General features: G+C 53.8%; 1 protein-coding gene across 1 annotated transcript in view; it reads right to left on the bottom strand.

The window, feature by feature from the left end:
- CCDC40 (coiled-coil domain containing 40) overlaps positions 1–14,333 on the bottom strand; it is a 58,171-nt gene that overhangs the window by 1,739 nt on the left and 42,099 nt on the right. The window contains exons 11-17 of the mRNA XM_032177813.2: positions 13,558–13,803; positions 12,341–12,554; positions 10,936–11,105; positions 10,607–10,698; positions 8,814–8,934; positions 3,211–3,399; positions 1,257–1,415 (exon numbers count right to left, since the gene is read on the bottom strand). Of these exons, the coding sequence (XP_032033704.2) occupies positions 1,257–1,415; positions 3,211–3,399; positions 8,814–8,934; positions 10,607–10,698; positions 10,936–11,105; positions 12,341–12,554; positions 13,558–13,803 (1,191 nt within the window). The remainder of the gene's footprint in view (positions 1–1,256; positions 1,416–3,210; positions 3,400–8,813; positions 8,935–10,606; positions 10,699–10,935; positions 11,106–12,340; positions 12,555–13,557; positions 13,804–14,333) is intronic.

The following is a 14,333-nucleotide window of genomic DNA, read 5'->3' as shown; positions in this document are numbered from 1 at the left end:
CCTCAAGTGATCCACCTGCTGCGGCCTCTCAAAGTGCTGGGATTATAGGCGTGAGCCACCGCGCCCGGCTTAGGCAACCTTCTTGACACCTGCCATATGTCAGGCCCAGTGCCAGGCACGTTCCCCTCATCATCTCAGTTGGCCAGGCCAGAACCTTGGAGCCATTCTCCACCGCCGTCTCTGCTCACACCACAGCCAACCCAGCAGGAATCCCACTGGGCGATGTTGGCATCACGCATATGCAGAGCCTGATGGCTTCTCGCCAGCCCCACAGGGGCCACCTTGAAGCACTGCAGATAGTTGCAGATGCCCACCTGCATCCACGCTTCATCCACACGCAACGTTAGAGCCAGGGGAGCCCACTAAAGCCCAAGTCACCTCTCAGCCCCAGCGCCCTCCTCTGTGTGCCCACCGCCCCAAGAGAAAAGTCCAAAGTCATGATCGTGCTCTCCCCAAGGCTGCACACAGTCTGGGCCAGCCCTCTGTGCCTGGGTCTTACATACCCTAACCTCCCCAGCCTGCCCCACTGGCTCTGGTAGCCCGTGAGCAGTCTCAGGCTCCTGTCTTGCCGGGCTGTCCTGTCCACCTGGGGTGGTTTTGTGGACCGTCCCCTCCTTCAGGTCTGGACTCCAATGTCTGCTCCGCAGGGCCTTCCTGCATCACCCTAACTCAAACTATCAATCCCTCCATTCACCCCAATGCCCCTGACGCTTCTTTCTCTGCTTTATTTTCCTCCAAAGCGTTTACCACCACCTAACACACCATTTCCTTTTCTTTTCTTTTCTTTTTGAGACAGGATCTCCCTCTGTCACCCAGGCTGGAGTGCAGTGGTGCAACCTTGGCTCACTGCAGTCTCAACCTCCCAGGCTCAAGCGATCCTCCCACCTCAGCCTCCTGAGTAGCTGGGACCACAGGCGTGTACCACCACGCCTAGCTAAAACACACTGTATCTTTTAAAATTATTTTGCTCATCATCTGTCCTCCTGCCCCAGGAGGTAACCTCAAGGAGTGCAGGGATGTTTGTCTTTTGTGTTCTATTTTATAACTTTCGCACGCTGAACATGGGCCCAGCCCATAACAGATACTCCATCAACATTTGTCAGTTGAACAAATCACAAAGCCACAAACATGAGCAGCCGGTGGTGCTATTACCGGCCTGGGATCAGGAGAGGCCGTAACCTAGGGGACGCAGGACCCCCGTGCGAGTGGCACGTTCCACGGCCTTCATCCCCAGGGACCTCCTGGGACACGTTTACCTGTCGTTTGAGGGCCTCAAGCCGGGTGAGGTCGGCCTCGAGTGTGTCGAAGTCTGCCTGAATCACCGACAGCTTGTCCTGCTTCTCTAGAAGGGAGCTGCCCACATTTCTTTGTGTTTCTTCCAGTTCCAGGATGGTTTTGGTGCACTCGTCGGTGGCCTAGGAGAGTCACAGGACCATGCTGGGCCCCTGCAGCCCGGCTACTTGGCGGACAGGGAAAAGTCAGGCTGGGAGGACCTGCCAGGCACCTTCTACGCACTCCATCCAGGGAGGCTCCCAAAGAGGAATGGGAGGGCTGGAGAGGCAAGGCCTGGGAGGTGCCAGGCCCAGCCAGCCCACACCGCACACTGCTCCTTTAAGGCAGGCGTGGCAGAGAGATGGGGGCCTGAGCGGTTCTGGGGCTCCCTGTGCAGTGGGTCTGTCCCCAGGCAGGAGACTGGCACAGTTCAGCAGCCGTGTGCCAAGGGCAGGGCTGAGGCTGTAAGGGCAGAGAGGCAGGCTGGGGAGCCTGGGAAAGAGGAGGGTGGAGGCCTCTGCTGAGGGAGGAGCAAGGCTGGGGCCATCTGTGTAGTGTTCGTTCCGCCTTCGGGGAAAGCAGCACAATAAGAGAAAGGAAAGCCGGGCAGACAGCGTTTGGCAGCTGACATGGCCCAGGGGGTGATGGAGGAGACGCAGTGACTCTCCGGGCTGGCTGGGGACACAGAAAGTCTTTGGGGTAGGGCTGGCAGGGGTGAGGACAAGGACCCATCCGTGATGGCGTCGTGTGGGGCGTAGGGCCTGGGGCTGGAGGACTTGAGTGTTGCTTGGAGCAGACAGGAGGTGAGGGGTGGGCATGGGGGTCCTGGCAGGGGACTGAGGTGGTGCCCAGGGCAGCAAGGAGTGGTCAGGGGCCGGGCTAGGAGCTGAGGGAGGGATGGACATCAGGAGTAGCCAATGTAGTGGAAAAGGACTGAGAAGAGGCCACTCTGCCGCCTCTTTCCAGAAACTTCCAGTTACTTCCAAATGAGCAGCCCAGGCATGTCTGAGGTTTTCGGCTAGCCTTTCCCTACAGGGGTGACTTCAGCACTCTCCAGGGAACCCTCTGGGTGACTCTGAGAGGTGGGCACCCATTTCACAGGTCGGTAAACCAAGGCTCTGGGAGGTCAGACCGTATGCCCCAGTCAGGAATGGTCTGGTGTGGCTCCAAGTCATGCTGTCAGCTGTCCTCAAGGCCACCTCCCCACCCACGGCTGTGGTTGCTGTCACATTTAACTCGGCCCCCCCCCACCGCCCAGCAGATGAGGCCCTGCAGGTCTGGAAAGGCCCACATGCTCCGAGGTCACACAGCGGATCAGCGGGGCCGTGGGGCCAACCTGGGAAATGTGAGTGCAGGGCCCCTAGCTGGCAACAGTTGAGGTGGTAAGCAGCGGACAGCACCAGCTGGGCCATCCCAGTGCAGGCCCAGTGGACATGGCCTGGTGTATGGGGATGCAGGCTCTTGAGGCGCCCGCCACGCTCCCATCAGCTGGTCCCTGGTGCCCACTCGGGCTCCCCAGCATGAGCTGGCCTCTTCCCCAGAACTCTGTGCCTTCCCGATGCCACCTCTGATATACAGGGAGGGGCTGAAACACGGCCGTCTCTGGGTGTCAGCAGCTCTGTCTGGTGCGGGCATTCTGCAGTCTCCCAGAGACAGGCCCCGTGGCAGCAGCAGGTTAGCAGTGCTGAGCACACGCCCCTCTAACAGCCTCTGGATCCTCACCCCTGACCCGGAACCCAGCAGCAGGTTAGCAGAACTGGGGATGGCCTCTCTGCATCCTCACCCTAGACCCGACACCCAGCAGGTTAGCAGTGCTGAGTATGCCCCCACTGCAGCCTCTGCATCCTCACCCCGGACCCAGCAAGACGCCTTCCTGGAGTGTTCCCTGAGTCCCAGAGAGAGCAGCAGCCGCCCTGTTTCCTTTCCGCTGCTCCCTACCTTACGAATGTCCCTGATTTTCCGGCGCAGCTCAAGCTGCTTGTGGTGGAAGTCGGTGCGGGTGAGCGCCTTCCTGTCCATCTTGCGCTGCCCCTCGGCCTGGGTGGTGATGGTCTCTCTGCGGGCAACTGCCAGCTCCATGGAGCGGATCATCTTCTCCTGCTGCTTCAGCAGCTGCCCGAGCCTGACCTGGGAGACAGGACAGAGGGGTTGGGGCGGGGGCTGGGGCAGGCCTGAGCTGCAGCTGCAGAGAGAGTGGCCGGGGCGCTGGCCTCACTCATCCTCCAGCGACACGCACGGGGATCGGCGGGGAAGCAGTGAGGCCTGTGCCGCCAGGAGGAACAAGGGACATGGAGGCAGCAGCCCTGGGTGGGAACCCGGAATCCACAGGCAGACAGTGCAAGGTGGAGAAATGGCCAAGACCTAAGGACACCAAGGAGGAGTGAGAACTAAAAGCAACTAAGCCAGGGTCAGATCCTGCAGCAGAAAAAAATCTCATTGAGAAAATTGGTGAAATCTGATTAGAGTTTGTAGTTTGGTTAGCAGTATTGCATGAAGGTTAATTTCTTAGTTGTGACAATGCACCTTGGCTTGGGTGGAGGATCGGGGGCTGGGGACTGGGTTGTAGCCTGAGGATTGGCTGCAGGGACGCACAGAAACTTTCTGGAGTCATAGAAAGGTCCTATGTCTTGATGTTGTCGGTGGCTACGTAGATGTGTGCGTGTGTTAGAACCCACCAAACTGTGCTTTTTTTTATTTTTTGAGACGGAGTCCTGCTCTGTCACCAGGCTGGAGTGCAGTGGAGCCATCTCGGCTCACTCAACCTTCGCCTCCCGGGTTCAAGTGATTCTTCTGCCTCAGCCTCCTGAGTAGCTGGGATTACAGGTGACTGACACCACGCCTGGCTAATTTTTGTATTTTTAGTAGAGATGGGTTTTCACCATGTTGGCCAGGATGGTCTCGATCTCTTGACCTGGTGATCCGCCCACCTTGGCCTCCCAAAGCTGGGATTACAGGCATAAGCCACTGCACCCAGCCTTTTTATTAAAAAATTTTTTTGAGAGGGAGTCTCCTTCTGTTGCCCAGGCTGGAGTACGGTGGCGCAATCTTGTCTAACCGCAACTTCCACCTCCCAGGTTCAAGCAATTCTCCTGCCTCAGCCTCCCAAGTAGCTAGGATTACAGGCACCTGCCACCACGCCCAGCTTTTTTTTTTGTATTTTCAGTAGAGACAGGGTTTCACCATGGTGGCTAGATTGGTTTTGAACTGACCTCAAGTGATCCACCCGCCTCGGCCTCCCAAAGTGCTAGGATTACAGGCATGAGCCATCACACCCAGCCCAAACTCCGCGTTTAAAATAAGCACATTTTATCTTATGAAAGTTATGCCTAAAGTTGATTTAAAAGAAAAAACAGGCAAGAATCCCGAAGATAAGCAGGGTGAAGGGAGACCAAGCTTACTCAGGTTTAAAATGTACCATTAAGTGACTTGGAGCCATGAAGAAATACTAAAAAGTCTGTGTGACAAAAGACCCCCTAAACAGAGGGCAAAGACAATGATAGGTCAGAGACACTATTTTAATAGGTATTAAAGACAGGGGTTAATAACCCAATATATAAGGAACTCCTAAAAAATGTTAAGAAATAAGAAAATAGTCCGGGTGCAGTGGCTCACGCCTGTAATCCCAGCACTTTGGGAGGCCGAGACCGGTGGATCACCTGAGGTCAGGAGTTCGAGACCAGCCTGGCCAACATGGTGAAACCCCTGTCTCTACCAAAAATACAAAAATTAGCCGGGCATAGTGGTGCATGCCTGTCATCTCAGCTACTCAGGAGGCTGAGGCAGGAGAATCACTTGAACCCTGGAGGCAGAGGTTGCAGTGAGCTGAGATCGTGCCATTGCACTCTAGCCTGGGCAACAGAGTGAGACTCTGTTTCAAAAAAAAAAAAAAAAAAGAGAAATAAGAAAATAGCCTAATATGAAAATCAGCTGGCCGGGCATAGTGGCTCACACCTGTAATCCCAGCACTTTGGGAGGCCAAGGCAGGTGGGTCATCTGAGATCAGGAGTTCGAAGCCAGCCTGGCCAACATGGTGAAACCCCATCTCTACTAAAAATACAAAAAATTAGCTGGGTGTGGTGGCACATGCCTGTAGTCCCAGATACTCGGGAGGCTGAGGCAGGAGAATCGCTTGAAGCCAGGAGGCTGAAGTTGCAGCAAGCTGAGATGCGAACACCACTGCACTCCAGTCTGGACAACAGAGCGAGACTGTCTTAAAAAAAAAAAAGGAAGTCGGAGGAATTTCATAAGTATAGAGTTACAGAAATCAAGACAGTAGGGCATTGGTGAAGGGACAGAAACAGAAATCAGTAGAACAAAGCAGCCCAGAAACGAACCCACACAAACGTGTCAGCCGATTTCAACAAGGACTGGAAGGTAGTTCAGTGGAGGAAGGGCAGTCTTGTCTTTTTTTTTTTTTTTTTTTTTGACACGGAGTCTTGCTCTGTCACCCAGGAGGCTGGGGTGCAGTGGCGCAGTCTCAGCTCACTGCAAGCTCCGCCTGCTGGGTTCACGCCATTGTCTTGCCTCAGCCTCTCCGAGTACCTGGGACTATAGGCGCCCACCACCACGCCTGGCTAATTTTTTTGTATTTTTAGTAGAGACGGGGTTTCACCATGGTCTCGGTCTCCTGACCTCGTGATCCACCCGCCTCGGCCTCCCAAAGTGCTGGGATTACAAGCGTGAGCCACCGCGCCTGGCCTGGGCAGTCTTTTCAGTAAGCAAACAGGGCTGACTCAAGTGGACATCCAAATGCAAAAAAAAAATTAACCGCAATCCACAACTTGCACCATACACAAAAATTAACTCAAAATACATTATGGACCTAAATGTAAAACCTAAAAGCAGGAAGCTTCTGGAAGAAAACAGAAGAGAAGCTCTTTGTGATCTTCAGCTAGGCAAAGTCTCCTTAGATAAGCTACTGAAACGATCCATGAAAGAACAGACTGAGGGGTGGGTGCCGTGGTGCACGCCTGTAATCCCAGCACTTTGGGAGGCCCAGGCAGGAGGATCCTTTGAGCCCACAAGGTCAAGGCTGCAGTGAACCATGATTGCATCACTGCACTCCAGCCTGGGTGACAGAGCGAAACCCTGTCTCTAAAAAAAGAGAACAGACTGGGTAATTGGGCTTCACCACACAGAAGAATCTCAAATGCATGAGGCTAAGCAAGGAAAGTCAGGCTCAATATGTCTCACCCTATTTGATCCATTTATGTGACATTCTGGAAAAGCCAAAACGACAGGCATGGAGAGAGATTGGTGGCCGTCACGGCGGCTGGGGTGTGCGGTGAGCTGACTACAGAGGGCATGAGGGAATTTGAAGACGAGGAAATACATCACGATGTGGCAGTGGCTACATGATCATACGTCTCTATCAAAACCTGTAGGGCTGGCTGGGCACAGTGGCTCACGCCTATAATCCCAGTGCTTTGGGAGGCCGAGGCGGGCGGATTGCCTGAGCTTAGAAGTTTGAGACCAGCCTGGGCAAAATGGCAAAACCCCATCTGTACTGAAAATACAAAAAATTAGCCAGGCATGGTGGCACACACCTGTAATCCCAGCTACTCGGGAAGATGAGGTAGGAGAATCGCTTGAACCTGGGAGGCGGAGGTTGCAGCAAGCCAAGATCCCACCACTTCACTCCAGCCTAAGTGACAGAGAGTCTGTCTCAAAAACAAAACAAAAAGCAAACAGACAAAACAAAACAAAACAAAACAAAAAACCCCAGAAAATCCTCATAGGGCTGAATGCCCTAAGCTGTGAACTTCCACTCAACTGAAAAACCTCAATTAAAAACAAAAAAGATAGATAAATAACACCAGAACTGAGAAGAACGTAAGGATATGACTGCCGCCACGTGCTTTTTAGACAAGTAATCGTCAGGCTGTTACAGTCAGAATGTATTAGGCCTTTGACCTAGTAATCTCACCTTTGGGAACCTAGTCTAGAAGAAAAAAGAAAGAACCAGTAAGGAAGGATGTGATTATAATGCTGTGCGATGGCTGATTTTAGGTTAACCTGACTGGGCTGAGGGATGCCTGGATAGCTGGGCAAACATGATTTCTGTTTTGGGTGGATCTGTGAGGGTGTCTCCGGAAGTGATTGGCATTTGAACCAGTGGACAGAGTAAAGATCCCTCTTGCCAGGGTGGGTGACATCATCCAATCTGTTGAGGGCCTGAGTAGAACAAAAAGGCAGAAGAAAGTGGGGGGGGGGGGGGGGGGTGGGGGAACACTGGGCTGGGATGACACCGTTGCCTCCTTCTCAGGCCTTAGACTTGACTGAATCGTGGGCTCTCCTGGGTCTGCAGATTAGATGCCGGATCCTAGGCCTTCTTGGCCCCCATAATCATTAAGAGCCAATTCTCATAATAAATCTCCCTTCTCTCTCTCTCTCTCTGTGTGTGTGTGTGTGTGTGTGTGTGTGTGTGTGTGTGTGTAGTCTACTGGTTCTGTTTCTTTGGAGAACCCTAACACACACTGTGTCTAGGACAAAACAATAACACCAACAACAAATTGGAAACAACCTGAATTTTCACCAACCTGGGACTGTATCAGTAAGTTGTGAAATATCCATAGTATATATTGTAACTGTTAAAGAATGGGTTAGTATCCATGTAGGGCCAAGGCAAGCCCTGCCTGTGCATTTGTGTGAGATCCGAGAAGGTGAGAGGCCTTATCCCTGCAGCAGCTGACATAGTCGCCCTGGCTGAGGATGGGGCGCTGAGGAAGAAAGGACAGGGAGCAACAGCCCGGCCCTTCTCTTTGCCCCCCACTCTGTGGAGGAGAGCTTGTCTTGCTCTAGCAAACACACGTGGCTTCTGTAGTGTGAAAAGTCAATTAAATTTGGTATTTTTAAACACAAAATCTCATTAGCATATGCACTTGATCTGAAAAATAACCCAGCAGAGGAATTTTTATTTAGCATGGCATTGTGAAAGTGAGGCCCATTTATTTTATGAACTGCTCTTACTGTTATCCTTAAGGCCCTGAACCTTTAGCCTGAAGACCACTTGCAATTTAATTACCAGCCTTTTAAAGGCAATGAAATCTAATTGTCACCATGGAGAGAAAACGCGGCTGTGAGGGATGAGGTGGGGATGCTCTCTGGGCCCTTCTGTGGTGTGAGACTCTGTCTCACAGTGGGATACGTTAGAGGGTCACGAAGTTTGAGGGTTACAACCGGCATTTAAAAATACGAGTGCTGTGATTCATGGAGTAGGAATAAAACGGCGTTTTGTGAAATGACACGCACGCGCTTGTGTGGGTCCTGTGTTGTTCCGCAATATTTCTGCACATTAAGAGCAAGAGTGCTGTGAGAGCTGGGTCAAGGGGGACGTGGGCTTTGCCAGTGCTCGGCTGGAGTGCAGGTCACTCTGCTGGAGCGGGTCGCTCCCCGGAAATCTTACCCATTGCCACCAGCCAATGTGGCCAGTGTGGTTCCCACAGGAGCCCCGGGGGAGCCGAGGCCTTGGTGTGGCCAGGTCTCCGGAGCCCAAGGGCTGGCACCCAGCAGGCCCTGCCACGCCACTCTCCTCCCCTCACCTTCATCCTGTGGATCTCGCCCTTCATGGCCCGGATCTCCATCTGGCCGATCTCGGAATCCACTGAGGAACGCATTTCTTTTGCCAGTTGGATTTTTTTCTCCCAAAGCATAATCTGGTGTCTTTAGAGGTAGGAGAGGCAGTGTAAGAAATTAGGAGTTTTCTTCTGATGCTTCGGTGAGCTCACATTCTAAGGCTTTACAAGGCTCTCAAGCTGCAATGGCAGAGCCAAGCAGCTGCAACAGAAAGCATGAGGCTCTCAAAGCCTGAAATGTTCACTATTGGGCCTCCTTATGCAAACGTTTGCCAACCTCTGGCATACAGGGGGAGGGAGGGAGATGGGGGTGGGGAAGAGAGAGAGAGAGAGAACAGGGATATATAACTGTAGGAGCTAAGAAAGTCGGTATAATTGATAGAAGCTGACTTAAGGAGAAGTAAAAAGCCTGAATACACCAATAGTCTAAAAGCTATTTAAATGTCACCAAAGATACAAGCCCCCCAAAGCATTGGTCCCAGATGGTTTTTTGCCTAGATTCTATCCAACCACAAGGAACAGGCGATCCCTGTGCTATTCATCCCTTCCGGAGCATGCTGAAAAAAGGATGGTGCTTCCACACCACGCCTGCTCTGCACCCCTTCCACAGGGAGATGTGGGCCCACGTGTGTGACACGGAAAGATGGCCATGAAAATACTAAAGTGCTTCAAAGGGGAACTTCTGAAACAATCCCATTTGTGTAAAAAACAGAGCAAAACAAGAAAAGAATATAGCCACACATTGGTTTTCTGGGAAGTGAAGGGCATTGGAATGATACGCAATTTTCCCTGGCTACTTTGCACGCATTGTATAGTTTAAAATGTTTAGAGCTGGGTGTGTGTTACTTTAATAATCAGACACCATAAAATAATGGATATTTAAAAACTTTATCGCAAAGAAAGCCCTTCAGTTTCCAGCAGTAACTCGTTTGGCTCAAGAGCTGCCACCAAGGGTGGTAGACAGAGCTCTGTGGGGAATCTGGGATCCACTAGGGTGGGTTCCAGACCCATGCCCAGGTGGTCATTTTCTTCTTTTAGGGACAGGGTCTCGCTCTGTTGCCCAGGCTGGTGTGCAGTGGTGCAATCCTAGCTCACTGCAGCCTTGACCTCCTGGGCTCAAGCGATCCTCCCACCTCAGCCTCCCGAGTAGCTGGGACTACAGGCGTGCACCACCATGCCTGGCCAATTTAAAACATTTTTGTAGATATGGGGTCTCACTGTGTTGCCCAGTCTTGTCTTGAACTCCTGGCCTCAAAGGGGCCTCCTGCCTTGGCATCCCAAAGCACTGGGATTGCTGGGCACGGTGGCTCACGCATGTAATCCCAACACTTTGGGAGGCTGAGGTGGGCAGATCACCTGAGGTCAGGAGTTCAAGACCAGCCTGGCCAACATGGTGAAACCCCATCTCTACTAAAAATACAAAAATTAGGCATGATGGCGAGCACCTGTAATCCCAGCTACTCAGGAGGTTGAGGCATGAGAATCACTTGAAGCCGGGAGGCAGAGGTTGCAGTGAGCTGAGATAGCACCACTGCATTTCAGCCTGTGGGATAGAGCAAGACTGTCTACAAACAAACAAACAAACAACAAAACAAAACAAAACAAAACAAAACAAAACAACAACCAAAAAAAAAAGGACAAAAGCACTGGGATATGGGTACGAGCTGCCACACCCGGCCTCCTACATGGTCTTCAACGGACAGAGGCCTGCAGGTGCAGTGACCTTCATGACCCATGTGCGGCTGGAGACTGGGACTCACTCTGCTTCCACCAGTTGATTCCGGAGGGTCGCCTTCTCCTCGCTGAGCTGGTTCAGCTTGTCCTGCATCGTGATGGTCTCCCTCTCAGAGGCCTGCATGGGGTGGGGGTGGGGGGGCAGCTGTGGGGAGGGCCATGGGATTGTGGATGCCCGGGGCTGGTGCCCTCCATCCCGGCACTGAGGGCAGGGCTGCAGGCTGGATTTCTAATACCCGCACAAGCATCTTGAACGGGTGTGGAAGTTATCTCCTGGTGCAGAACACCCACGGCAAGGACTGTGCCCCCGCCCTCCATCGTCCCGATCCCCAGGACCGCGCAGACACGGCCGGACCTTCAGCGAGCGCACGAACTCATTCTCCGTCACCCGGTTGTTCTGCTCCAGCTCCTCCGAGCTGCACCGGTTTTTATTCATCAACACGTTAAGCTTCTTCAGGTCGTTGTCCAGGTCCTTCATGTGGTGCTCGATCTCCTTCTGCTCCTTCTTCTCCTGCTCAATCTTGCCTACGGCAGAGAACAGAGACTCAGGGAGAGACCCCGGGAGGGTGCGGGTCCTCGCCTGCAGGCAGCAGTGTCCGAGAGGTGAGCCAGGGTTTGTCTCTCCCTGTAGCTCCCTTCATCCCCTCCCTCTTGTCCTTCCAGGCGCTCCTGCCTGAATCTCGTCCCTGCCAGGACAGAGGAGAGGAGAGGGGGTCTCTTCTTGGCTGCTAAGCTCCCAAAGCCTGGTCCTCCAACGGAACTGAGAGGACCCGCCTGTGGGGACAGCCAGCAGGTGTGGGCGGGGCGTGTGGGAAGGCCAGGCTCCCTCCCCTAGGACACTTGCAAATCTGTGGAGCATGGGGACCTGGTTGTCGCTCAGACACAGTGAGTCTCCAGGAGAAGGGGGCCCTTAGACCCCTGCCCCGCCCCAGCCAAGCTCAGGGGTAGGGCAGAAAACAACAGCTCTTCTTGATGTTAAGATGGGTGGAGGGCACGAGAGGTCACAGCTGGTTCATCTGCTGGCCACTCCTCACAGGGCTTCTCCGGCTCCTCCTGCTGTCCCCCTGGGGTCTTTTGGGACTTGCTACTCGCCAACAGACGGGTTTGGGCAACCCAAGAAGGGCAAGGCGAGAGGCAGCAGGACCTCCGAGAAGGGCACGCGACGTGTCTGGGCAGCATTTCCCATGGGGGTCTTGCTGCAGGCCTGACCAGCATGGATCCCCGACCCAAGACCAGGCAGGACCCGGGATGTCTCGGCAGGTGGCCACGTGGGTGGAGAGTGGTCCAGGAAGGATGCCCGCCTTCCTCATTCCAGGCACCCTGGCGCTTTGGCAGCCCCTTGGGCCTCAGAAGGGTTGGGGGGCCCCGGTGGAATAGTTTTCTAAGCCCAACTGGAGGTGACGTGGGGACAGCGCCAGGAGCCCGCCTGGCAGGACCCTGGCTCTTCCCGTGCCAGTGTTTCCACCTGAGTGCCCTGGCTTGGCGGGGGTGATAACCTTCCATGCTCCTCTCTCGAGGAGAGCGCTGAAGTCTGTGAGCTTGGAGCCATTTCGTGACATTTCTCAACCCTCCCGCTGTGACTGCGAACTGGGCAGCTGGGCAGGCAGCGGTTCACATTTACAAAATACGGGGAGCATGCAAGTTTTTTATTTGCTTTTAAGGCTGCGTGCAAATCCAGCGATGTGCCCCTCCCCTGGGAGATGCCCGCGTCCCAGAGCTTGTCTGAGCATCGCTGCGGGGCCAGGCACGGCGGCTCTTACTTTCTACTCGTAGTTTCCTCTGCTCCATGATGTGGAGCTCCTTCTTGGACGTGTCCAGGGAGGCCAGCTGCTCCTCCTGCTCCTGTGTCACCTTGACCATCTCCTGCTGCAGGCGCAGCCAGGTCACCTGGGCCTGGACCACCTTAGCATTGTGCTCGTCGATCAGCTTGCTCAGCCTTTTGATTTCAAGCTCCAGGGGCCCCACTTCTTCCCCCTAGACGGGATATTCATCAAAAAGCAAAATTAGGGCTGGGCGCAGTAACTCACGCCTGTAATTCCAGCACTTTGGGAGGCTGAGGCGGGGGGATCACCCGAGGTCAGAAGTTCAAGACCAGCCTGGCCAACAGGGTGAAACCCCGTCTCTACCCAAAATACAAAAATTAGCCGGTTGTGCTGGTGCACGCTTGTGGTCCCAGCTACTTGGAAGGCTGAGGCAGGAGAATCGCTTGAACTCAGGAGGCAGACGTGCAGTGAGCGAGATGGCACCACTGCACTCTGGCCTGGGCAATAGAGCAAGACTCTGTCTCAAAAAAAAAAAAGCAAAATTAGCCTTCTTGGGCTCAAAGGTCTTTGTGAGTGGGCCGCAGAGGAACTGGACCCCTGAGGTCACGAAACTAGATGAAGCTTGGGGGGCTAAAGTTAGCTCTCAGCAGGGCCGCAAGCCACAGACCCTGCTGGAGGAAATATGGCTAAGGGGCTCGGGAGCCCCCTCTAGCTTCCCCATGGTGGATGCACCGGCAGGGTGGGTGGGGCCTCTGGAACCCAAAGGGGCTTTGAGAGTACAGGGATCTGGATGACGTATATGGCATCAGGCCTCAAACGCATTAGGCCACTTTTCTTAGAGCAGCAGAATATGTCGTGCTGGGTGAAAATTATTTGGAATTCAGACTTCAGTGGCCTTGAATAACATCTGATTGGACACAGCCGTGCCCATTCCTTTACGTTTTACCTACGCTCCTTCTCACTGTGGAGGCAGAGCCGTGTCACTGCCAGAGAGACCAACTGGCCACAAAGCCTGAATACTCTCTGGCCCTGTGCAGAAAAATATGACTTAAAGAGCTTGGCACACGTGCCATTTTGTCTATAAAGCGGGTAGGGAAAGAGGCAGTTCTGTGCCTTCCAGGAGTTCATGTCTGACCGTGGGGGATCTGAGGGGGCTCTGCCCCGCCAGGCACCACAGTCAGCCGGGGACCGCGTCTCCCTGCCTGGGACCTCACCCCCAGCTCGGAGACCATCCGCTCCAGCTGCTTGTTGAGGAAGTTGATGAGCCCTTGCTTCCTCTCGATCAGGATTGTGCGCCGGGAGATCTCGCCCTGGCTTTTGCTGATGAGCTCGTTGACTTTCTTTACGTCCCGGTCCAGCTCCACCAGTGTCTTCCGGTGTGCGTCCAGCCTGCTGCTGGTGTGTGTGATGTCCAGGGTGGTCTGGGCAATGTCGCCGTCGATTTTGGAAAGATGTGTCATCTGAATAGATGAAAAGAAATACCTGTGAATATTGCCCCCACCAGAGGCCCAGGACGAGTTTGCTGATCCACCGTTCCCTGACAGTCGGGATGTTCCTCTGGAGAAATTCCAGACGCACAGTCATGAGAGCAGGAGGCTGGATTTCCCGCCGTCTCGAGGACCCAGCAAGGGACCTACTTGTTGGAACCCAGATGTTGGCTTTTTACAGAAAAGAGAGATCATGGTATTAGCTTTTCTTATTGATGTGGTTTGGCTGTGTCCCCACTCACATCTCATCTTGAATTGTGTCCTCATAATCCCACGTGTCAAGGGAGGGACCCTGTGGGAGGTGACTGGATCATGGGGGCCGTTACCCCCATGCTGTTCTCGTGATAGTGAGTTCTCACGAGATCTGATGGTTTTGTGTGTTTGACAGTTCCTGCTTCACACACTCTCTCTCTCCTGCCGCCTTGTGAAGGAGGTGACTGCTTCGCCGTCTGCCACGATTGTAAGTTTCCTGAGGCCTCCCCAGCCATGCGGAACTGTCAGTC

The sequence above is a fragment of the Hylobates moloch genome, unplaced genomic scaffold (assembly GCF_009828535.3).
Source record: "Hylobates moloch isolate HMO894 unplaced genomic scaffold, HMol_V3 SCAFFOLD_15, whole genome shotgun sequence".
Taxonomy (NCBI): domain Eukaryota; kingdom Metazoa; phylum Chordata; class Mammalia; order Primates; family Hylobatidae; genus Hylobates; species Hylobates moloch.
This window is presented reverse-complemented; position numbering and strand designations above follow the sequence as displayed.